The 26,640-nt window shown below is 41.8% G+C and overlaps 1 protein-coding gene across 5 annotated transcripts in view; it reads left to right on the top strand.

The window, feature by feature from the left end:
• nrxn2b (neurexin 2b) overlaps positions 1-26,640 on the top strand; it is a gene marked incomplete at its 5' end in the record, with an annotated part of 459,423 nt that overhangs the window by 41,022 nt on the left and 391,761 nt on the right. For 3 of the 5 annotated variants that reach the window (XM_083665751.1, XM_083665749.1, XM_083665750.1), the window contains one exon: positions 1,525-1,545. The exons of 1 other annotated variant lie outside the window; for it this stretch is intronic. In XM_083665751.1, coding sequence (XP_083521877.1) covers positions 1,525-1,545 — 21 coding nt within the window. The remainder of the gene's footprint in view (positions 1-1,524; positions 1,546-26,640) is intronic. One more of the 5 variants, XM_083665752.1, reaches the window with a different exon arrangement.

The raw sequence follows: 26,640 nt of genomic DNA, 5'->3' as shown, positions 1-26,640 counted from the left end.
CTAATATCATAACGTTGGAGAGAGTCTATGTGAGAGTCTTTGTTCGTTAGGGGGTCTCTGTTACTGGAATCATTCTCCACACTACTGTTGAAATTGAATGGTTGGGATATTGGATTCAAGCCCGATCCGACCCGAGCCCGTTGAGATGAGGCTCGAGCCTGACATCAAAGACATTTTTATGAGTCTATGTCTAATAAAAAAAAGCCTGAATTCTAGAATGGAATGCAACGGCTTTAGCCATTGCGCACAACAGCAAAATTGTAAAAAGAGTAAGGAGAGAAGAAAGCCACTCGTTGAGGAGAGGAGAAAGCCACTTGTCTGGAGAGAGAGAGAGACTGCTTGACCTTAATTACTATAAACATCTGTATTTACTCCACCTGCCTTGAAAGAATACCATATATATTTATAGAAATTACCAGATCTTGCTGTTGTCACCTGTTTTGTGTGTTTGTAAGCGTTGATGCCAATAGCACTCCTTAAGAAAAGCTTTTAGCAGAGTTTGTTATGCTTTCAATTGATAGGTCAGGTGCAGGCAAAGAGGGCATGACATAACAGAGGGACATTAACAAATTGGGATTGTTTATTAATTGTTTTTGCATCCTTTATACACCAATTCAGTAATTATTATTCAGTAATAAGTTTGCTCACAAACGAAATTATTTATATTATATCTGCAGTTAATTAAACAAAGCTCTGTCACGGCAAAACTGAGCCTGAATCAATTACCAGAAAAGCAGGCCTGTTTTGGCCTGAGACCATCGGGTTTGGGCTGAAAATTCAAACTCTAGTGAACGCTGAGAAAAGGGTGCCAGTTTAAAATGTAAGGAACAATTAACCTGGGTCCTCAGTCAGAAGTTCAATGAGCTAATAGGCTGGGCTAACAAAAAAATTGGGGGCAACATGTTGGTAGGGGCTTGTGTGGCTGGAAAACAGCAAGGGGCCAGGTGCCATCTTAGACCCATGTTCGTCTATGGTAAGTGTGGCAAACCTGAGTGGCTTGACCAAAGAGACAACTCCCCAATAGGTCTACTAAATAGGCTGACATACGTAACATGTAATACAGTATAATGTTAAGGTCGTAACATATAAACATATAATGTTAAGGTCGTAACATATAAACTATGAACTGGTTATTACAGTAGTAAGGTATAGATAGTATGTACACAGCGGAAGAGGAGACAGAGAGTCCAGAGTGATGCAGCTATGAGTAGCCCAGAGGTGTGTGTGGGTGTCCTCTGGGCAGCTGCTGGACAGAAGCAAGTTTTCGTTATTGTCAGGAAAGAACATTTAAACAAGGACAAGTTAAACAGGTAGCAGGAAACATATGATGTACAGTGTTTTCTTGAAATTATATGTTATTATTTTATTTTAATAAAATGTGATGTAATACAATATAAGATGTTGTTTGTTGCTGTAGTTTGAGTTAATCTATTTATTTATGAGAGCATAATAGTTCCAAATGTGATCTATTTATAATCTAATCAATTTATTTTGTTCTTCTTTCTCTCTCTTTCCCCTCTAAAGCAGAAGAGTATGCTGTGGAAGGTAAGACCACTGTTTTGCAGCCCAAGACCCATGATGGGTTCGACTGTATGATGTCGGCGTCCTTGTTGGATGCCAGTGTTGGCTGTTTGGACTGCGGTTATGGTGACTCCATGGGGCCTAAATTATGCGGTTGATAAAGCAACAACAGCTGTTGTTTCACAAAACACTATTTACCTTATTTTTCCTTGGTTTGATTATCATTTTTTGATTATATGGATTATTATTGGGATATAGTCCTATATTTAAAAGATTGGCAGTGATCAACAGGATTGTACAACCTGTGTGCAGTAAAGTGATTGATACAAATGATCAAGTGGTAATGTTGTTTTTGTTGTTGTATTTTTAGTGTAGCAGATGAGAGTTATGGTTCTGCTATAGCACTACCTCAACTCCCCTCTCCAGTATGGGGGCAGGAGGATTGTCACGACCCTGGGGGCCTCGTCAGTCCAGGGGTTTGGCGTGACACTAGCTCCTGGCCGCAGCAGAACATGTACATGTAGCTCGATTAGCATTAGCTTCTGTCTGTCTGTAGACTCACCGTGGGGAAAAGGATCATCAACCGGATCAGTCTGGTGGAGGTGGTGCAAGAGTGTTGGCCGATAACTCCCCCAACACTAGCGCTCCAGATGCATTGGAATCATAATTGATAGGCAGCCTGATCCAACCCATGCTCCGCGGCATGCAGTGAGGGATAAGGGTGGGAGGGTGGGATAGAGGTGGATGGGGGCACAGTGTTCCCTCCTATCAGGAACACCAGGTGATGGATAACCTCTCACGGGCCCAAGCTTGCAGAGGAAATCGCTATGGCAAAAAAAAAACACTCAAAAGTTTTCCGAACATGAACTCTTGAGTTCTGCAGTTGTTTTTGCACTACTGTATCTAAGCTAGAGTAATTTCAATTGTGACATACTGGAATCAGAGGACTGCATATTATACTGTAGGTTGCTTTGCTGTTGCTTGCCAACCCTGTGAACTCAATTTGAGTGTTGACCTGAGTATGCTATGCAGAGAGTGAGCAGTGCTGTAATGATAGACTCTGTTTGAAGCTGACATTCTCCCGTGTGAATCTGAGGATCACAGGCCTAACCTGCTCTCTCTGTCTCTCTCTCTCTCTCTCTCTCTCTCTCTCTCTCTCTCTCTCTCTCTCTCTCTCTCTCTCTCTCTCTCTATCCAGTGTGTCAGTGTGCATCTGTGTGTGTACTGTGTGTGTGTGTGGGTGTGTGTCTGTGTGTGTGTGTGTGTGTGTGTGTGTGTGTGTGTGTGTGCGCGTGTGTGCGTGTGTGCGTGTGTGCATGTGTGCCTTGCCGAGGGACGACCGCCCGTGCTGCAGGGTCACATGTCGGATTCACTGAAACCGTTGGTCAGGAAATTTCAGGGTGGCGGTGGGTGGACAGCAAGCGACAGCAGCGTTCCCTCATTCCTGACCCCTCCTCTCTAGTGCGAGGTTCAGGGGGTGGCCGGCTCTCTCGCTGTGTGTGTGTGTGTGTGTCTGTGTGTGTGTGTGATCCTGACTCGGAGGAGCAGAGCAAAAGCCCATGCTGTGATTGTGCGTGGTGATCTGTTTCATGCCCCGGCTACCGAGGGAGTGCAGTCAGCTCCCATAGGGTCCAGGGACAGCCAGCAAGGCCTCCTCAACACGGCTGCCTATCAGTGCTTCTCAATTTTCATTCTGTATGCTTTGCCTAGTATCCTATAGTATATGTGTCCCAGGTGCAAAGCTATTGCTAATATAGAAAGGTGACTCTAATCTGTTACAGCCTAAAATGCCCTAGTTTCTCAAGAATTTGCACAGGCTGGTGGGTTTTTTAATTCTGAAAACGCTCCAGGGTCAGCTATTTGCTTAGAGCTTTCAATGTCCCCATGCCAAATCGCAGTAAAGAGGTACACCCAGTATTAGGTGGTTATGTTCTTCTATATTAAGTCATCCTACTTTAATTAAGACGCAAAGATACCCTGAGATGTGCACAAGCAGGACACAGACACCTAAAGTAGATATTTAATGGTTTGTTGTCTCAGTTCCCAATCCTGGGAGCTTTGGTAGGCATCTTACGTTCTGGTTTTGTCCTATTTATAGGCTCCCACCGCTGTATTTGGTCTAATTAGTGGCAGTGACCATGCGTTCAAAGGTTGGTTGAGATTGATGATACAGGGAGACCTTGAAAGCCTGAGGGGTGTGAGTTGCCCCTGGAATTTGTTTGGTGGCCCTGTGCTGGCAGAGAATGGGCCACGATTGATGATCTGCGGAGGACAGTGACCCGTTTTTACTGCAAAGCCAACTCTCCGCCTCTCGTATCTGCATAGTGCTGGCCAGCCAAACACTAACCCTGGGATTCATAGAAGATATACCTCAATAACTGGAAATAGAAGTTATACTGTACTGTACAGTCGGTTGATTTAGTGGAGCACAGCAATCACATTGCAGAGATTGTAGATTAGTTATCTACAGAGGTTACGTACTATTATTTTGAATGATAAATACATATTTTCTGTTAAAATCTACACTTTTTATTTCTAGGATGTAGTGTTCTTATAGTGCCCAAAACTGCCCATACAGACCAATACAGACTGAGAGACAGCCTTAGCCAGACAACAGTAAATACTCTGTTTGGAGGGGTTTGTGTGACAATACTCCTGAGGTTTGTTTGGGTGAGGGCTGCACTGAGCTTTCTGATCTTAATCAATCTGATCAAGGCTAATGATCTTTTCTTTCTGGGACATCCAGGCCCGGAGTTAATCTGAAGCTCAGGAAAAATGGGAGTTTGATGTTCATTGGAGATATGGGATTATAGATAGAGTGGGGACTGTAGTTATGGGAGATTACTTTGGATCATCCAAACCAGATTATGGATTTTGGTCTTATTGCAGAGAAGAAAACATGGGCCAGAAACTCAAATGTTTCCTAGATATGTGTAGAGGAAACACAAGTATTTAGGTAGTGATGTCAGTGGGGCATTAACCTACTTCAGAATGTTGGTTGTTGAAATATTTTCTGAATTCTATTTTTACTTTTACATTCTTGTTATGTTGCCCAAGCCATGTAAATAGAGGATTGCATTATCCAGTCATTTGTTTATTCTGAGATAGAGGCGATTAAAGATATCCCAACAAGTTAAGTTCTCAGCATTATTTTTGAAGCTCTTGATTTACATTCAAACAACAATGAAAAATGAATGGATTTACATGTAAAGAGACGTAGCAGTTCAATTGCAGTACATCACCATTCCACTATCTAATCTATAAAGCACTTCTATAAAGATGTTTACTTATTACACATTGCCTTTGTTCATACAATATTGATTCTGTTACATTATATTTTCTTACTGTAGTCTGTATTTATTCAGAACCCTTTGAAAAGATTACAAGTAAACAGTATCCCACTGTCTTACAAAAGAGCAGGAGAATAAGGTTGAATGACATCCTGCTGTACTCTGAAATTGCTGCAGAGTCATAGAATGCATTGATGTTCTCTCCCTCCACAGTCTCCTCCAGATGTTGCCTTGAGATTAAGGCTTCTGAGGTGAGGTCCTGGAGGAGAGTGTTCAACCCATGACCATTCTCACAGGCGATTAATTCCCTCCACACATTGCCTTTTGATAACACAGTCAAAAGCATAGGAGTGGGCGTACATTTGTGAGCAACTCCAGATGTGCTTTTGTCGTGTGTGTGTGTGTGTGTGTATGCGTGTGCGTGTGCATGTGCGTGCGTGTGCGTGTGTGTGTGTGTGGTGTGTGTGTGTGTGGCCTTGAATGATACTGTATATATGCCATTGGAGTAAATGGACATACAGCATTAGCCTTTTGAGTTCACAACTATGTTCATTTTAGCAGTTCAGCCGTTTAGCTACCTTTCTGTCCACTTGCATTACACCTGCCATTCAAGTCCCACAGTGGGAGGGCAGTGGATGATTAAAACCCTGCATACATTATCACTGACATGTTACATTTTTCTATCTTAGGGAGAGCTCAATCTTCTTCATTTAGATACTGCTATAACTTTATTAGATACTGCTATAACCACACATTACACTAGATATTACAGTAACACTTTACCACTGCAAAGGTTGTTGTAACAGATATTGCAACGCTCACAAAGCTTGGATGCCTTTTTATTCCCCTTTCAAATAAAGTTAATAAATCGATTAAACACAAACATAAATTTATCAAATTTTTCACAACTTCCTGTATTAATTATCTCACTCTAACGTCTCAGGGACTGATCGTTATTTATGATGAGGCGTACATGGAGGGCTTTGGGGCAGGGTCATGCGTTTCCAATTTCAGTCCAATTTATTTATAAAACGTTGATATGTTTCAATGCTTCAAAACTCCTAGTATGCTAGGTTACTTTGCTGTTGCTTGCCAAACCTGTGAGCCCAATTTGAATGTTGACCTGAGTTTTCTGTGTAGAGAGTGAGCAGTGCTGTATAATAGACTTAGTTTGATACACTCCTTCTTCATTCATTCACATATGTCTGTATTTCCTCCTCCAATATGATAATGAGGTGTCAGTCAAACACCAGTGGATGGTATCTAACACACCACTGGCTGATCAATGTCACAGTGCAGTGCTCGATTACATTCACCTTGTTCTGTTCACTCTGAAGACAACCAATACAGCAACAATCATCTCATGATATGAGGCCACATGAAACAAATTATCCTGTTGTAATGTGAACAGCAGGCACCTTCTAACCTACTAGTAGCAGTATGTTCAAATCAACCGTTAGAATTCAGTTAGAATCCACAATCGTATGGTAGATTTTAACCTACTGCTCATACTAGTAGGTTAAGAGGCGCCTACTCTTCACGTCACACAAGGATCATATGTTTGTGTCCAGATGGTTCACTGCTCTGATATGGACCTTCTCTCCGGAAGGTTATGATCAAAAAGATTTAGCTCCCACAACACCTGAACTCCAACAACGAATCATAGACAATTATAATCTACTGTAATCTAATATTGTTGTATTTGTTTGTTTATTATAGTTTTCTTGGTGCTGAAATGGCGACGTGGTGTGGAATAGTGCACTTGTTTGTAGCCTACTGTACCACTCCACACAAGAAGCTCATCCTGGGAAAAGTAAAGTTCCATCCGTCATTCAGACTCTCTTGCTAGTTTGATTCTTCTGCCTGGATAATACGTTGTCATGCCCACTGACTCCTCCTAATTTTTATATCGGAGGAATACATTAATAAATACATAAATAAATAAATGAATGGAGAAATAAATGAAGAAATTATTGAATACATACAGATATGCACACAACAATACATATTGAGGTCCGATATCCCCCATATCCCCCCATTGTAAATAATGATCAGTCCCTAACTCGGGCCTACGTTTTATAGTAGTCAAGCAGAGTGAACTGCTCAGATTTTGGAAGGATCACAATCTCAGAGTACCTTCCTCCCATGTGTATTAAAATGAAAATGTATTGCGCTTGGTCGTGCTTTGTGGCTTCAAAAAGCACATATTCTTTTTTTTTTGTATCCCTGAGGAACAGGGGTTATGGGGCATTCAGAGTTTATATTGCTTTGTCTTTCGTTTTGTCGTCTACGCCAGTTAATTTATGCCCCGTCAGGAATACAATCCCCATAATCCTCTTCCTTTCTCTTTTTCTCTATATCTTTCACTCATTCACCCTCTCTCTCTCCATTCCTCGCCCTGACTCCTCCACTCCATCCCTATCTCATCTATCTCCCTGTTTTTTTCTTACTCTCCATCTATCTGTATTCTCCCCCATTCATCACCTTTCACTCTCCAAATTCCTTTCCTCTCCTCCTCCCTCCCTCTCTCCAACTGGTCCAGTAGATAAACTCTTAGGTTGTTGCTAAGACGCTTAGGGAAGAAGGCTCTATAGGTGGAAGTGAATTTCTCTTTTATTGAGTTGAAGGAGGCAATCTGGATGTGGCAGATGCTAAGGAGGGGAAAGAGGAGTGCTGCTCAATCTGGCTTTACCTGCTGTTCCACTGCTTAGTACAATGTATCTAATATTGCACATGACATATGATTCTATGTATCTGGAATAAGTGTGACGTAAGTTCAGTCAGGACACTCATGTCAGTTTAACCATTTTATTGCATGAAAATGGTAATACATTTAATCTTAAGCGTAATTGATGGCTCCACTCTGTATAGCTCCCTGCCTGAAGTTAAAACGACCACAACACACAAGTATACAATATGGCAAGGAGCCCATAACTTATCAAACCCCCTGTAGGTACAGTAGGCTACATTCAGAGCGACCGGGGGGGTGGAGGCTGGGGCTAGTAGTTGGATTCACCACCACGAAACATACTCTCCTCATCAAGATACACAACCCAGTACAGTGTTTTGACTTGTGGGACTATAGGAGTTACATAATTAAAAATTGACAGGCCACCTTGTTGGCTAATGACTTATTTTCATGACATTTTAAGATCGTTGGTCGTGGTCTGGGTATCTGTCGGGGTCTTGTTTTAAACTGGTATTGGTCTTGTCATGGTCTCAGTACACTGAGTCTTGGTCTGGGTCTGGTTCTCAGAAGGTTAGGTCTTGGTCTAGGTCTGGGTCTGGGTCTCAAGGGGTCTAGTGTTAGTCTGGGTCTGCATCTCAAGAGTTTCAATCTTGACTCCATTTCTGGATAACCTATGATCATGTAGGGCACATTCATTTTATTGTAGTGTAATTGTAGAATGCAACTTCGAGGTTCTTTAGAGGAATGTCTAGATAATGCTATGATATAATATGGTGTGGGTAACATTTGCAAACATTCTCAAAATCCATGACACATCATAACCAGTGTGCCAGAGTGCACTACCATTGGCTTTTTGTTTGTTTTACTCTTCCCATAAAGAAAGTTCAAACATATGAACTCCATTACTTAATCTACATGATATCAACACATAGTCTCCTCTTCTCCAATATGGTATAATGATATTATGTATTCTGTTTAAGGGGTAAAATTTAGGCACAGCATGCAATTTCGTATGCCCTTTTCCTGTCTTTAAATGATTGAAAATATAATCAAAGAACCAATAAGTGAAGTTATTAATTGGTACATAAAGCAGCCAAGGCTGCAAGGGATGCTATGTTTTTTTATGTGCTGTGAAACTCCATTGAAATAGAGCCATCAAGAGGTCTGCTCTTCACAACAGGACAGGTCTAAATTGGTTCGCTTTTGTCTGGGGAGGCAGGGGGCATCCTAAAGCACATATTGAGTGCTTGGCGTGTGTGTGTCTATTATGGCAGGTGGTTTGAGGAGTGCTGACACTTTCCTATTTTCTGTATGACACCCCTTGTCACTTTCATAACCAGATTTGTCCATGGCTCAAGACAGCACAGCTCAAGTCAAGAAAACACACCACTTCATTTCTTCTCCCTCCCTTTATTTCCAGTATGGGAGAGGAGAAAGCCATCCTTTGTGTACAGTACCTGGGTCCCTTTCTGAATTCAATTATGCTGTGAAATGCTACTGACCGCCATCCCAGAAGCCTCTCTGGCTCTGTGACACATGGCAAGATTACACTTGGGCTAAGCCCAGAGAAAGCCCATCTCCTTCTCACTAAAGGCCAGTCTTAGCAAAATAAAAGGGCTCTCTCTCTCTACCAGGCTGCTAAGCAACTGGGTTTTAAGAAGGGGCACTGTGGTTTCTTCCTCACCTCGACCGTGGTCTGTGTGTGTGTGTGTGTGTGTGTGTGTGTGTGTGTGTGTGTGTGTGTGTGTGCGTGCGTGCACGTGTGTGTGTGCGTGCATACGTGCGTGTGTGTGTTTGTATGTGTGTGTGCCCATCAAGTCAGCTGCCACTCTCTCTCAGCCTCACAAAGACAGTGAGAGAATGAGAGAGGGAGAGAGCTCCTCCACAGTGTGAAGGTGAAGCACAACACAGCTCTTCTTAGAATTCCTCTTCAACGCTGCACTGGTTTGCTAGCAATACACAGGGCACAGGTAATACTTCATCTAAGAAATGTATTGTTTGCACTCACATTTGTTGATGGTTGTTTTCAGTACACGGTACTCCCCACACAAACTTTAGCCCACATTTATTTAGCCGACGTCACAATTATGTATGGATGGCTGCAGTGAAACACAGGCGGTCTAGTGGGAAATGGTCTGGTAAGATTGGGATCAATAGGCCACTGAGATGAACGAGCCCAACCAGAAGAGGAAATGGGAATAACGCTATTCTCTTTCATCTCTTCCTCTATTTTATAATGGGGAAAAAGTAACACTTGAGTGAGCATCCATTTTTATGCCATTCAGGGACTCCCTCCATTTTTAACTGGAGAATATTCTTTTCAGCTGTAATAGCAGCTGATTGTAGTATTTTGCCCCCTCTTCCTCTCTCTCTCCTACCCCTCAGCTCTGCTACTCTTCCCTTTCCGTCTTGTTTGTGGAACGATCTCTGACAGTCTGAAATAAAAAAGAAAAAAAAAGAAAAGTAGATGGCAAATTCAATATGATGTACCTTAAAACACATATCAGTTTCACTATTTCTCTGGGGCCCTGGCAATTTCTCTGGGGCCCTTTAATCACTGTTTGGTTAGCATAGTTACGATGGTTTGATTAACACCTTTTACCTTTTTGGAGGCTGTTATTTAGTTTTTGTGTAGGAGTTCTGCTTAGGTGTTGATATCTACAGCATTGTACTGCATGTGTGTGTAGCCAGCCAGCCATAGAAAAGCACAGATAAAATACACCTGATATATAGTATGATATAGTAAATCATGTAGTATTGTAGTATATCAGCAAGGTACCAACCACTCCTTGTGCACGCACACACACACACACACACACACACACACACACACACACACACACACACACACACACACACACACACACACACACACACACAGGCACCCTCAGGCAACCACTCACTTATACCCCACTCAACACAAACTACATTTCTTCTCTCATCTGCCTAGCAACATGTTGTGTTCTTCAGCATGCAATCACCCCCTACCATTCACAGGGCGCCAATGCCTTACCTCAAACGTGTACAGTGCTTGCCACATTTGCTATAATAAGGGCTTAATGTAATAGAATACCTTATGAAGGTGCTTTGAAGAACGTCTCTGACTGACCCCCTCACTGAGGAAATGAATAACCAAATAGCCTTTCGCTAGGATGGGGTGAAGAGGATATCTGCATGGCTTTATAGAGAAGGGCTTTACGAGTCCTCCTCACTGGACTCCCCTCTTTCTCCCTCTGGTCGGCTGCTATGGTGAGTGTTTATAGGAAACACGATACATTTGTCCAACAGTTGCCACATAGCATTATCCCCAACCAGTTCTTTATTTATCTTATCTTTGAAACATTTGAGGCCCTTTTTATTGAAAGAGAGCTTAAAGCAGGAGAACCTTACTGTGCCACACTGTGTGTGCACTTGGATAGGCTTGGTCTGTTTCCATCTGAACACACACACACACACACACACACACACACACACACACACACACACACACACACACACACACACACAGACAGAAAGAGGGGATGAACAGATCTAACACATCAAACCCACAGCATGTTTCTCTGGAATCACACATGGCCTAGATATTTCACTTGGATTCAGTGTTAATGACTGACTAAACTTGGGCATGGTTTCATTCAGCCAGCTAAGCCAATGCCATCCGCCCCAGCATTTTTTCCAGCCTTGTTCATGTGACATTACGGAGAGGGAGGGGCCGGCATGAGCCAGGATGGATAACTTACAATACGCCTTGGATCATTTCTCCATAACATTCCTGTTGATGTATACATAACCGTTATACGTTGTCATCCATTTAATTCACTCAACTTCCTCACATACAGTAGGTCTACAGTACATGCACAGTAACATGTTATGCAATTTAGAAACAATTCCCACATCCCACGCTGCTTGTTTTCTTGACTTGATAGAAGGTGATAAATGGGAGATAATTTGTCTAATCACCCAGAGTCTCTGCCTTGGTTACCTTTTTGCTGATGCCTGGCCAAAACATGCTTATAGAACACATAGAGGAACACACAAGTGTATACTGGGAGGTGTGTAGGGACCAGATTAAGCTGTCAGGTACACTGAGTCAACCTCGACAGGTGGATCAATGTCGTCTAGGCAGGAGATAATAAACTGGTTAGGTTTTCCCCCAAGTGTTAAACAAAGTCCATCTGGACAGAGAGCATCCTGGGAATTGGGTGTTTTGGTGAGAAACAGTAAACAGATGAACAAACTTGGAACTGTGGTCTTGTCAAGATCTCAATGTGAAACTCAAGAGGCTACTAGAAAACGGGAAACCATAGATGTATTTGAGCTTTTGATGTGTGTGTGTGTGTGTGTGTGTGTGTGTGTGTGTGTGTGTGTGTGTGTTAAATCTACATTTTGTAATTTTTCTGTTTAGTTTTAGAGTCATTACAATTCTGTGTCAGTCCCAAAACATGTTATAGTGTCAAGTAAGCCAGTTCAGGTAATGTACAAGAGGAGGTTAGGGGTGGAGAGGTCTGAGGAAGAGGAGCCCTGGTGTAGCCTAAAGAGATGCGTCTTTTGTCTACAGTGGAAGATAGGTAGTGACTCTAATGTCCTGACAGTGCTGGGCAGCTCATTCCACCACTGGGGCACCAAGACTGAGCAGAGCGACCACTACGTCCTCGTAGAAATGGCGGTGACCAGCGGCCAGCAGAGGTGGAAGAACGGAGTGATCGGGCTAGGGTTTGGGGACTGGCCATTGTTTGCAGATAGGGAGGGGCTGTTCCCTTTACCGTGCTGTAGGCAAGCACCAGGGTCTTGAATCTGATGTAAGCAGCTACTGGGAGCCAGTGAAGGGTGCGGAGGAGGGGGGCGACATGGTATAATTTGGGGAGATTGAACACCACAGGCTACAGCATTCTGGATGAGCTGCAGAGGTCTGATTGCGGAGGCGGGAAGCCCTACCAGATGTGAGTTGCAGTAGTGTAGGCGGGAGATGACAAGTGCCTGGACCAGGAGTGCTGCTTCTCTCGTAAGGAATGGGCATATCCTTCTAATGTTGTAGAGGAAGAATCTACAGGAGTTAGTCATCACTGTGATGTTAGCCGCACAGGACAGTTGGTATACAGAGAGAGCAATAAGAGTGCGGCTGTGTGATGTGGACAGCGACCCTCTCCACGTTACCAGCTAAGAGCGATCGGCCTGGTAGTATACAAGCCAGGAGAGTGCAGATCCCGAGATACCCAACTCTAAGATGGTGGAGACAAGGATCAGGTGGTTTACTGTGTCCAACGCAGCAGACCAGAAGAATAACACCGGATTTAGATAAGAAGGTAGGAAGGGATACCAGTCTGTAGCTTTGGACAACATATGTGTTGGTTTCTTGAGAAGAGGTTTGACTGGAGAAGAGGTTTGACTCTGGCTGTCTTAAAGGCTACCAAGACAGAGCCAGTGGTCAGGGAGGAATTGATTTCCTATCAGAAAACGATGCATTAACCATATCAATGTAACGTCTCGTCCTTTTTGTTAGTTTTGTTTGTCTTTGTTTCATCAAGTTTCAAGTTTCAAGTTTATTTGTTACGTCTCATACACAAGTACAGGAAGTAAAATTCTTGGGCTTGGTTCCTTGACAATGTAGCATACAAAATACAAATAATACAAATAATACAAATACACAGTAGTGCAATGAGGTAAGGACTAGACAATAAGTGACATTCATTCAAATGTTATTCATTTATTGTTTCCTGTTTCCATTTATTGTTTCCTTTTTGTGTCCCTCACCTTGTCTCTTGTTCCAGACACTTCACTACATGCCCCTGTGTGATTGTCTAGACCGCCTTGATTGGATTCACCTGTTCCTCATCATCATTCCCTGTGTATTTAGTCTGTGTGTTTCCCCTGTCTCCTTGCCAGTTCGTCTTTGTCCCTTGTGTCAAGCCTACCAGCAATTACTCCTAGTGTTTTTTTGTATTCCTGATCTGCGCTTGTTTTTCTGACGTTCCCTCTTGCCATCTCCCTGACAGATTGTATGCCTACTATTCTGATTGATTACCTGTGTACCGAACCCTCCCTTGCCTACCCCTTACTGGATTTTCTGTTTCACCTATTGACTGCCTACCCATGTATTGAACCTTTTCTGGAAGTAAAGTCTATTCTTTTGGATTTTAAGTTTTGGTCTCCGAGTCATGCATTTGAGTCCTCTGCCTACGTACTATATTCATTACAATTAATAATAATTGATCATATATTTGTTTTTGTTTTTGTTAAAGTGAAGCTGGGTAGGTTAACAACCATATCCTATAATCTGATCATCACTAGCCTATAATCTGAAAACAGACCACAGTCTCACATTGAAAGTCAATTATGCATGTTGGATCAAATCGAAGGTTGCCGGTATAAGCTCATTGGTGTGGATTCATGAATTTACTTTGCTTTATTGGGTAGCATCATTTAAAAGCATCCCACAGATTTGGGTTAGTTGGGAGCCGGTTTGGAGTCATGATAAACAAGAGAATGAGAGGCACGTAGTTTGTTTGAAGTAGCCTATACTGTCCGAATCCTAGTGCTCAGTGCCATGGGGAACATTGGGAACATTGGGAACACTAAGAATTCCAGGGTTAGTTTAGGAGTTGAGGTGAACGGGACATTGTGGATGTGCAGTTGTATATACCATGTGCACTGTATGAAGATTGGAGACTCCATGGAATGTTGCATGACACTTAATTTCGTGATGACAAAATAGAATGTTTCATACGTAATGTGCCCCACTCGAAAGTAGTCTAATCGCTGGTTCTTTTAAAACTAAAACCGCAGCCCAAGAGATAATTTTTCAAAGGTTTTGACTGAAGACACTGTAAATGATTGAACAAATAAAAACATTTAACGGGCTCATGCTGGAAGAGGGGACAGGTCAGCAATACAGACAGAACTATCTCTCTTTTCAAAAATAGGGTTTCAAGGGTCTGTAATGGCCAGCAAATTACAATATAGGGCCAGAGTGGGGGAAGAACAGCAAATTTGTCATCAACTGTGGGCTGATGTCATAGCCATCTTCTCTGTCATATATAGCCAACTGTACGCTACTTTTCTATCCAGTCTCAATCCCACTGAAACCCATCAACTTACTCCTGCCTCATATGAAAGTTCTTAACTTTATTCTGTTATCCATAGGTTGCATTATCAAAGCTAACTAGCGCTTATTCGTGTCAAGTTACGCTAAAACATTTCCCCTGCTTCTCCGCACTCTCACACGTTGGTTGATGCCTGCGCATATAGGGCTTATATAGGAGAGAGAATGCATGATGACGGCATGAGAGTTGATAAGGATATTTGAAAAACACAACCTGATTTCTAAACCAATTCCACTCTTCATCTCTGGAATTCATGAGCTGCTATAATAAACTTGATTTTTCCATACTGATAAGCCATCACAAGCCATTCTCTCTGTTATTTTTTATTTTAGTGATTATTTGGAGGGAACACCAAAAATGTCAGCATTGTCAGTAAATAATGGCAACAGAAGAATGATCTTTTAAAAACTCACTCTTGTCACCACCTTGTGGTGGCTTTCAGTAGAACTCCACACGACATTGAAGTAGACCGCCGTTGCGATGGCAGTATGAATTTTCTGCCTGGCCTAGTGTACTATATATACATAATGCACAATGTGACATGGGCATGTTTCAGCAGAAGTTCCTCTGTAAATGTCCTTTGGGCAAAGAGCCTTGTCTGTTGAAGCAAGGTCAAAAATCAGCCCTGATATGGAGAGATTCTGTGGAAGAGGTCCAAGCTGGACTCTGACAAGTGCTTCTCTCTCCCTAGCAGTCAATGAAAAGGCATTACCTACAGTTCCTGCCTTAGTCAGTGGTTCTCCAAGCCTAAGTCAGACACTATTCATGAACCTGGGGAGAGGTTGTCTGACCTTTTTGCTGAAATGTTAGGGCAAATTAGTTGTCAAAGCACTGGACGTGGAGCCAATGCTAAGCCCCAGCTCACACCGTGTGTTTCCTGTGACAGGGTACCTGACTTCTGCCCTTTGAGCTACACAGAGAGGAGAGACTAACTCAAAGTTAGCGCTACAACACCCCTCCTGCTGACATTTTGTCTCTACAGCTCAGTGTTATTACTGTACATTCAGAGCTCATGCCTCTGGTTATGAATGTAGAACACAGCAGGAGGATAAGACACTAAACATAGACAACAATGATACCAAACGACACACAACATTATGACAACAGCCTGTTGAGAGACTGTGGGGGCATTAAGAAGACACAAGTGTTTGTATGTGAATTCCCTCATTCTTCAGTCTTTGCAGTTCAAACCTTCGAAACATTGTTCAGCTGTGGACATGCTGTCCAATCGTACTAAAACCCAATAAGAGGGCTATACAATATTACTGAACTATTTTCCTGATTTAAGCCATTTTCAGATAAGACTAATGTTACGGACATCAGATTTTTCAGAGGATGATTCACATTGAATAAGTTTTACCTTACCCCTGAAATTCATGTTTTGAAATTATTATTATTTTTTCATCCAGAATTGACCGTTAACGGCAGCCTGCGTGTTACATGTTAAGATATTTCAATTCGAGACAGGACAAACTTCAATATTAGCATCTGTATAATTAAGTTGAGATATTTTGCGATGTTCCTTCATTTAGAACATAATATCTTCATGGACATTTCATAAAATTATGTCAGACATGAAATACTGTATATGTGCTGGTGTACACGAATTTGGTGGAGACAGTCATATACTATCTATGAAACTATTCAATTGGTTACTTTGTTAATATTCTTCCTATTTGCCTAAATGTGATATTGTCCGCTAGCTAAAGGTTCTGTTAAAACAGTACAACATAATCGTGACCAGGTCTTCACATGGAGTTCACATGAATGTCTAATGTTCATGTTCACAGTTAACAACACGAAGACTCGAGTCATCGACGGGTATCGTACCATGTGTAAACTCACGATTTCTTGTAACTAATGCATGGCCATAGCATATTGGGTGTTCTTAATTAAATCTAGGATCAGGTATGATCGAGTGTCTGTCACACAGGGATGAACAAATCATATTATAACAATCATATTATATCTTTTGGAGTCAGATATAACATAACGTTAACTTGTGTTAGTTGGTCATGTGGTCTAATGTATAGTTGGTCTAATGTATAGAGTCTGTTTTATCATGTCCCTAACCGTCTTAAATTTACTGGGGAATAAATGTACAGTACTTTATTCCTATCCCATCTAGTCCTTCTCTCTCTTTTTAGACTCTGTATTCAGTGTCAATTGTAAATATCCATTCACTTTGTCTTGCTCACACTGCGCATCATTCGCAAAACTCAGAGATGCCGATTCACATTGGATTAGTTTCCCTGACATTATTTTTGCAGGCCTAAAAAAGGAGCTAAAAGAGGCCGGAATAATTACAACCCCGGTCCCACGCAGTCCGTAAAAATGACTGACATGGCCAATTCACACAGGACTAAAATTACGGACATGCTCTGGTAATGGTTACATTACCCTGCCTCCATTTAGGGCCGACCGAATAGGGCTTAGTCCATCTATCAAAGCCGTGTCTTATTGTCACCCACTTTTTTTTGCTCCTGAATAACGAGGGTGTTTTTAACAAATCTAAATCTAAGCAGAACCCTTTTTTATGGAGTAAACACTAATCCAACAGAGCCAGCCCCTAGAGTGCATGCCTATTCATTACCTTACGTAATGGCTTTTAAAATAAATACCACCACATTCACTCCACAAACATTTTCTATTCCTGCATAGTAATCAGGTACTTGAGCTTGTTTCTTTTCCCGGGGTGGGATTTTTCTAGCATTGTAAGTGCTCTTGTGTGAAACTTTTGGCAGATTATTTTACTGTTAAAAGAGAACTAGTGAATGCATTACTGATATTGCTATTCCACATTATCAATACACACAATACTAGATATAATAGACAGACACAACCACCATTGTATCTGTCAATATTTATTGGATAGCATAGCGAAGTGGCCAGTTAGCCAGATCTGCTGAATGTCCAACACCCACTAACCCATCACTCAACCGCTCTCCCACTGGAATTACCCATCATACATAGGCTTGACTGGGCCTTCTGATAAAGATAAGAGATCAAGGAGGGGTCAAGGGTTACTCACTTCTGACATGTCTGTAACATAAGATACAATATAGGAGTCAGAAATTAACCCAGGGATATCTGCCTCCCCCCAAAATACTGATTGTCAGGGCCAGCCAGTCAGTATTTCCTCCATGCTAACTTTTTGAGTAATTGAATTTTGCTGTTTGCTGCTGCTTGTGCTCATCGTCCTGAGTGAGAGGAAATCTATGGCAGGGTAATAAGCTTATTGCTAAGTAATGGGAAAGCAATGTTGTGAGCATCACTGTGTACCCAGTATGACAGGACACGTGCTCTCAGACTCAGCTGCTGATGGCTTTTTTAACCCTGTTTCTACAGACATGACAGCATGATCTTTTGTGATGGGAAGAGACACTGTTGTCTGAAAATATGGTGCAGTATAATACTGTGAGATATGTGACACAGTGCAGAGGAGAAGCTATTTATAGTAAATTGCAAGATGTTATTTTTCTTCCATTTGCCTCTAATGGAGTAGTTTAGACAAGAAAAGTCATTTTCTTTTGAAATGCAAATACACTACAGTAACTGCATAGATTTCTCCCCAGACCCAAAGTCTGGTCAGGGCCCAAACTCATAATCAAATTAGTTTACTGTATACATACAATAGTTTTAAGCATACAGTATTTGTATTTTTGTGTATACAAATGACTATACCTACCTTTTACTGATAATGCTATTTCACCCTCTTGATACAGAGCTTCTCTGATAGAGAGCACCGGCAACCATTCTATCCATATTTGATGAGTTACAGTATGTCTCTCCCCCATTACAAACAATGGGGGGAAGCCATAATCAACATTCGGAAACCCTGCAAATAATAATTTACTCAGATAATGGCAGTGTTTATGCAAATGTGGTGAGGCTTGATTTTTTCATATGATAAAGAGCATCCTCATTAGGAAATGATACGGTTGGGTGCCTGTCGGATATTCTAGCTTCACAGACTCTTGATGTTTCACATTTAAAGCTGTCTTATTATTATATTATTAGCTACTACATTCAGATTCTCAGACAATCATCTTACCTCCATAACCTATAATACACATTAAAAAGTGAAAGCAAATGGGTAGAATATCTAGTTATTTCACTGTACATACAGACTAAGAAGCATATCACCTTATGCTTACACAAGGTGTCTGGAATAATCAACAGAATGGTCAATTATGATTGGTTTGAATAGCTTTTCTCCCTATTTCAGTGTGACCCTGAAAACCTGAGATTTTTTATGAGGCAGACCCCATTTCAGGAGGGCAGAGTCACATTAAAGTGAATGTGGATCCACAAATGAGATCGCTTGCACAGGGTGTTATGCACAGGGCATAGGTGGAATTGTTGCATCTGGCTACCGTCTTTAGAAATGGCAATTAAACATTAGCAGATAGACATTGAAATGGCATCTGAAATTAGACACTGGTGTCACATTCACACTAAATAGATAATATATGTGTTAAATATGATTGATCAGTTTTATATTTGGTGCAGATTATAATGGATCACCTTGAGGAGAATATTTGAGCAATCTCACCATTTATTCAACCAAACCTGAACGTTATGCAAAGTCATGTTTATTCATCTTGGAAGAGAATATGTAAGTAGTCAATATACCATAGGCTACTCCCAAATAAAAGATCAATTAAATGTTTTTGAAAATACCAAAGATAAAGTGTCATCTAAGGACAGCACTTTAAGCCAGACGGACGTTCTGCGATTTTCAGAAACGCAGACGTTCCCAGCCGATGTGAGGGTTTCACGTCACGCTGTCTTGATGCAATGTACACTGCACAAGCAGACCCGATGGTAGGTCCGTGGTTGGCCGCGAGGTACACGCAACATGGTAGCTCTCACTCTAGGCGATGCGACCGAGCTTCCTCCCAGCCTTCCCTTCAATGTTTTTTTCATTGCCAGGACAACGGCAAAAATGGCGCTGGCCACAATGCAATAGTGAAATAGTGCAAATCATTTGATTCGATAATTTTTCCGCTAGATCTATCAAAAAGGCAGCTTTTATCCTGCAAAGTTATTCTTCAATTTCATCATTCTAAATCGAGAATCAGAATGTATTATGTAGATATTATTTGTAGTATTCTATAAGTATGGTCCCCAATGCAACTTGCACGTTGCCATTGTTTACAGCATCCTGAATTTCCATTGTTTGACCTTCTTATATCGCCCCTCTCAAACTGCACGAGTAGAAAGGAGTTACAACCAAAAAATTCTCACGTCAGAATTAAATGTGATGTGACTGTATCAGTTCTTCATGTCCTTGACCAACCAACACTGTGCGAGTAGAGGTGTCAAATTCACCAAAGATCACCCGCTTTTATAGCAGATAGCCATTTTGATGGGAGAACGTGGCTCGCGGCAAATCCGTGGCTGAAATCGCAGTTTGCCGGGCTCAGTGTTGCCAGATGGAAAATATAGCAATATCGTGGCTACTGCGACTTTGAAATTAGCGTATTTTAACAAAAACTATTGTATATACTGAAACGAGGGGCCAGGATACTACATTGAATGGCAAAACTATAAGCACCGTTACATTATATATATATATATACATTATACTATATTCACACTACTTCGAATACATTTGCAATAGGAACCGTCCCATGGCATTGTGCTATCCAATCACAATCCACACTAGCAAATATACACGTGACCCTGACTCAACCAGTATCTTTGGCTCAGCTAAAATCATTCCAAATTCCAGTAACCAATACTATCCACACAAGTCAGAACTAGTCCAATACATAGCCTAACCAGCACGTATCCTGTGCTCGGTGTTTCGTCTTAGGGCTATCCGTGTCCGTGCTGCCATGCTCTTTACGTTTTTTGGTACCTTCTCCTCCGTCCTCCGAACTCATATTTACACTTAATTATTTACACTTAACTATCTTAATGCTCAACTATCAAAATGCTAAATATGTTTGTTAAAGTAGTTTGAACTGCTGTGCTCAAGCAGGTTTGTAGCTGCAGCCCAAATTCACACGCCTAAAAAAACCTTGTGTTTTTTTCCACTTTACTTGCTGGCTGCAGGCATAAGCTGCTCATGACCACACAGTGACACTGATGTGATTGGGTGTAGTAATTACACTGATTGGTGGGTTCCTAGTAGATCCAGGATCAGGTACTCTGCTCCATTCTAACGTAAGGTGTTGGTGAATACACTGATCTTGAACCAGCACTGGGAAGCGAATTCACCATTGTGCTCAAACAAATCACAAACAAGGTTTCATTGTGGGTTTATTAAAATGGCAAAATGATCGTACATTTGGGCTTTTTTGGAATTATTGATCGTATATCGTACAGTGGTTAAAATTATCATACATATATGATAATTATCGTACATCTGGCAACCCTGGCCGGGCTTAAAGAAAACTTGGAGACTTGGAGAAAGCCCCAGCTCCCAACCTCACAACACAGGCACATACACACACACACACACACACACACACACACACACACACACAGGGATGACGAGGGAGAGAGGGGACCTATGCCCAGTAAATAGTCTACTGACAAAGTCTGCTGAAATAAAATCTGCACAAATTAAATGCCCTGCACAGTGACCATATAATACCAACACAAGGTATAATACAGTAACACTTGTGTATTCAGTGTTCACTGAATACATGTACAGTAGCCATGCAATCTTCAGTAATAACCAAAAGTAGCCTCTCTCTCTCTCTGTCTCTCTCTCTCTCTCTCTCTCTCTGTCTCTCTGTCTCTCTGTCTCTCTCTCTCTCTCTCTCTCTCTCTCTCTCTCTCTCTCTCTCTCTCTCTTTCCTATACCCCCTGCTGTCCTCAGCGTATGTCTTGCCTCCCTCAGTGGGGAGCTGAAGCAGCTCTGACAGATGTAGCCTAGCCCACCATATGACAGGCAGACACATGCCCACTTGGGGCCCCTCGCCCCGTGGGCTGCCGTCTCGACGTGCTGTTTTTTATTTCCTCCAGTCAGGCAGGTGGATAAATTGAATGATTGGAGTTGTGATTTTGGGGAGGATATGTGTCCCCGGGTTCTGGCAACCAAGGTAAAAGGGAATTTATTTTTGCCTTGACATCTCTTTCACTTAGTAAAAATGAAGAGGCTGTTGTGGAGTTGAAGGAGAGAGGGGAGCCATGTCATGGCTATTCAAACTTCAGAAGATGAAGAGGAGATGAACACCTGTATAGGTAGGAAGTACCTCAGAGGAGTATGGGGGGAATATATATGAATACACACTTGTAGATTCTTACATCTCAGCTGCAGTGACCTCAAATGATATTTGACCAATGAATTTGATATATGATCTCAGAAGCATGTTTTGTGTGTATGTGATGTATAAATCTTATTATCTAGGCATTTTTGATAAGAATGAAGATTTTTTAAGATAACATTTATTTTTATTTTTATTAGCCTTATCCCATGTTGTTGCCTCCCAAACAACCCTTTAGTCATTATGTTTCAAATAAATAAATAAAATTGCATCAAACCCTAGCCCTAATTGCAGAATGTATCTGCACATCAATTTCCAAAAGCAAATGTTAAACCACAGATATGCAGATCAAAACCGATTAATATGCACATATTTATGTATAGTAAATACTGCCTCTCGGAAAATGGCTACCCTTTTGACATTTATTGCCTTTGCACAGCTTCGCTGCTCTCGCCAGCACAGCATGAATGGAAATAAGGGCACTCACATTTATGCTTATTGCAATCTGTGTTACTTCTGTAAAAAGCGACAGGTGGGGTTTTAATGCCGGGAGGATTCCAAAATGGCCGCCAACCGGGATATCAGACTTGTTTTTTTACTTGTATAGTACAAGCTTTGTGTTGACAGGTGTCAGAGGCTTATGGAGGAGCAGACTGACTGGTGCAGGGTTAATAGGAGCAGGCCGTGCTCCATGTCTGGTCAGGCTGCACTGTCCCCCTGTTACTTCCAGTGAACCACATTGATCCCTGTTCTTTGCATCGATCCTCAGTTTGAAAAGAACAAGGGGTCTGAGTGTTCTGCCTACAGGAGGGAGAAGACCAGCTCTCTATGGGCTCCATAATCGCTAGCTTTGTTATTGACTTCAACACACACTTCAGTACCATTTCTGGTACTAATTCCTGGTACAGTAAATAGTAACTCTCCTTGCTAGTTAAAGTGTTAGAAACAACAATGTCTTCAGTTATGTTCCTCTCTATCCATTTAGCTCAATCACAAAGGGAAAGCATCCACACATCATATGGTTAAAAAGTGGTCTGTAGTTTAACAGTTTAACATTGTAGTAGATTCATAGAGCTGAGACAATACATAATAACATGAAGTTGTTTTTTACAAGACAACCCACAGAAGCAAGAAGACTAGACATCATTAGTCATGTAAGTAAGGACCCTAAGGACACTCATTTACCTTTTATTTACTGGCCCAATTCTCTTGTTGGCTTGTTATTGCTATTTATTTGTTTAATTATTGCTGCTACAGTATGTGAGCTGACAGGGAGTGCCCTCTATATCCCATAGTCCTCTTGTGTCTGCACTAATAGCTCTGTTTAAGAGTTCTCCAGGTGACTCTAGTACATGGTTTTCCCAGGTGCAGATACTATTGAGTCCCCTTTACAATGTAATATACAGCAGATGCAGTTATATTTCTCTCCCACAACACAAGTGGCTCTATCTTGTTTGTTTTAAAAGCAAGTTGACTGCAGCTCTTGCATCTCTTTTCATAAGTGTATGAGTGGCAACCGATATCCAAGTCAGCACGCTACAATATGTGTATATGGTAACAACCTCATTGTTTACAAGTTGCATCAGATCACTTATTCCACATCAGAGTGTTACGCCCAAACCCCCTGGTGGTAGGGGACCGCCGGCGCAACACAGGACAGTGAGAGCATGAACGAAGGAGACCAGCGACAACCAAAAATCTGTTCAATAATAATTTATTTGCAGCAGCACGGGACACAGAGAACGAGACACAACATAGACCCAACCCCCTGAGCTATGCAGCGACGACTAAAGGAAAAACCCCAGGAAAAAACTAAATCTAAACTTATAACTCAAAAACAACCCCAAGGCTAACCCCCTAAACAAATCCCCATGACCGGCGCCGAAGCACCTAAACAATACAAGGGTTAGCGTCGCCGCTCTATCTGATGTACTAATACAAGGGGTACCCTACGTGTGTGCAGGACAAGATGTAAACCTGCAGGTTTGTAACTAATTACCCTACCTCTCGAACTCTGTGCCCGGCTGAAAAAAAGAAGAGAAAAAAAACAAGGTTTACAAAAAGGTAAACAAACTGAAAAATAAACCAAGTGAAAACTCAGGAACATAAACTGCATCCTAAACAAACTATCAAAAAACAAAAGGAGAGCTACCACCTCTCTAACTTAGCCAAACCAAATGAGGACTGCCACTCCTCTTGAGGAACCAAACAAAATAACTTAAATAGGGTGTGGTAGGGGTTAATTGATGGACAAATGAGGACTTGATTGAAGGATCCCAGCTGCCAGGCATTCCCACTGATTCACCTGACAGGAGGGACCTACTGGAACACAAGAGAGAGAGAACACAAACAAACAAAACACCCCAGGTCTAACAGAAAAAGACCTCTCCACCCGTAACACAGAGACTCTCAGCTTCTTTGTATGCATGACATGATGACAGCAAAGCAGCATAGTCCTTGGGTTAAACACTTCACACTGAATATCCTCTTTCACCATGATGAGAAGGTGGAGTTAGCTATAAACCACACACTACAGTAGGCAAGGGTCATTAGTATCCTTGTCTCTCTCGGGAGGCGGCCCTGTGCATGTTTTGGTGGTGTTTTACACCATGTTAGAACACTTTTGTACAGGCTACAGACCTCATATGTGCTCTATGCAGCCCATTAAATTGTCAGCTGCCTTCATAAGACCTGAATAGCTAACCCAAAAAGAAAGGCCCTCTTTGAATTTGAATCAGCCAGGTGAGAAATATCATGATGGAAAGGCATGGCTCTGCATTCTACCCTTTCACTACAGGGTGGAGATAAGTGTGTTCAGCTTAGGTGAAGCTCTTGTACATCTTAAATGTGGTCAAATGCTTAAGTAACTAGGTGTGTGCACACACACGCGCACGCACGCACGCACGCACAAATATATTGGTGCATGCAAGCAAATATCACAGCCACACACATGCGCACAAGCAGGCACACACACTCAGATGCAGTCACTCATCCACGAACACCCACACACAGTGGCACAACTTTTGCAGTTCATGCAAATGTACTGTAGTATCCTCTCCTTCCTTAAAAGCATTTAAAGCTGTTACCTTTCTAAAGTTGAGGCTGAAAACACTTCAGGGAATAATCTGCCTCTCCCCTGCCTTCTCCTCATTCCCCTCCCCTCTCATGGTCTCCATAGGGGCTCACACAGTTTCCCCCAGTGTTCTCACCAAGCCTTTCAACTCTCTCTCAGATATAATTACCACCATAAGGATTCATTACTGCAGTCTTAGGGCTGTTTGGATGGGGCTGTTGGAGCAGATCCAATACTGTAGTTAGGCTTGCCACAACTCTTTACCTGAAGAGAGGTACTGTACAGTGGAAGAAACACTACTGTTTTAGAAGCATAATAGTGTGTCTCCTTTGCTATCTCTTTGATTATGCATGTAAATCACATGATATTTATAATACCAAAAAGAGGAAACATTAATAGACAAATACGTTTGCGTATTTGACAATGACAATGACTGTTATAGATTAATCATAAACATCATATTTCCACAAAGTTGGTGTCACAGATTTGACATTGTTTCAGATTTGTCTGAAATTGAATAAGGCCTTGAGTGTTTTTTAATGCAGGAATCGTCTCCAGCTCAGGCCCATGGCCGTGCCATGTCAAAGAGATCAGTGAAACACTGGGAGTAATTACAGCATGTGTATGAGATCATTACATAATCAATTGATCAGTTGATAATACTAATGGGGGAGAATCCTCTTGTGGTTTTTAGCTGATTAACTGGAACCAGATTCAAATCAGTTCTACTCATTTCAGATCTACAGTATGAGTCTCAGTTAGCCCTGAATGCCTCATACAAGTTTAAAGGTCCGCTGCAAAATAACATTGGTTCTATTTCTTATTGATGTCTTTCATACCATATTGTTTGCCCTTGTGTGAATGTTAAACACTTGAATTGACATTGGACACCTGATACATATTTCATGATATTTCTTTGCCCCCGCGCAAATAAATAATGCTATAAAAACATATAAAAACAGTGCTCTCCTGGAACGGTGTGTGTGTGTGTGTGTGTGTGTGTGTGTGTGTGTGTGTGTGTGTGTGTGTGTGTGCGTGCACATGCTCACATTTGTGTATAACCATCTAAGACTGGAAGCCTCAGTTGTGCCAGGGAATAAGCAGCGTTGGGTAGGAGACGATTTAGGCATACAAGATGTATAGTTCAATGGTTTCACATCAGGGCCAGAATTCTTTATACTGTATATGGACATTAATAGGAGTGGCTCACAGGTTTCACCGGCACTGCTATTATATATCAGAGAGTTTGACATAGAGAATGGATTAAAACCACTGGCCCTGAAACACACCACCCACGCCTTCTCATCAGACCCCTACCACATAGCCTAAAGCACAATAGGCCTATTATTAGGTGGCTGATATGCAAAATAGCAGAATCCGCCAACAAACAAGACACAACAACTAAATCTTCCATGGCCCAGCCTGGCTGGCTATTCTCTGTCACACATTGGGGTATTGATTTTCATTGAGGAAAAACACTCTGCGTTTACAACCCAGGCAATACAGTGATCGTGAGGATGACAGACTGAATGAATACTGTATAGGAATACTATCCAACAGCGCTCCACTCCCCCTAACTCCTTTCCCTTCATATCTTAACGCCCAAGCCACGTTCTGTGGAGCTGATGGGCGAGTATGGGACCATTTATTGAGAACGGCTGCCTTTTCAGAACGGAAGGGTAATCTCTGTTAATTCCTGCTGTGATGAGGTGCCCTGCGCTAACCGTGTGCACATCAAACAGGG

This window comes from Argentina silus (genome assembly GCF_951799395.1).
Source record: "Argentina silus genome assembly, chromosome: 1".
Lineage (NCBI taxonomy): Eukaryota > Metazoa > Chordata > Actinopteri > Argentiniformes > Argentinidae > Argentina > Argentina silus.
Note: the sequence above shows the minus strand (reverse complement) of the source record. Positions and strands in the feature narration are given on the sequence as shown.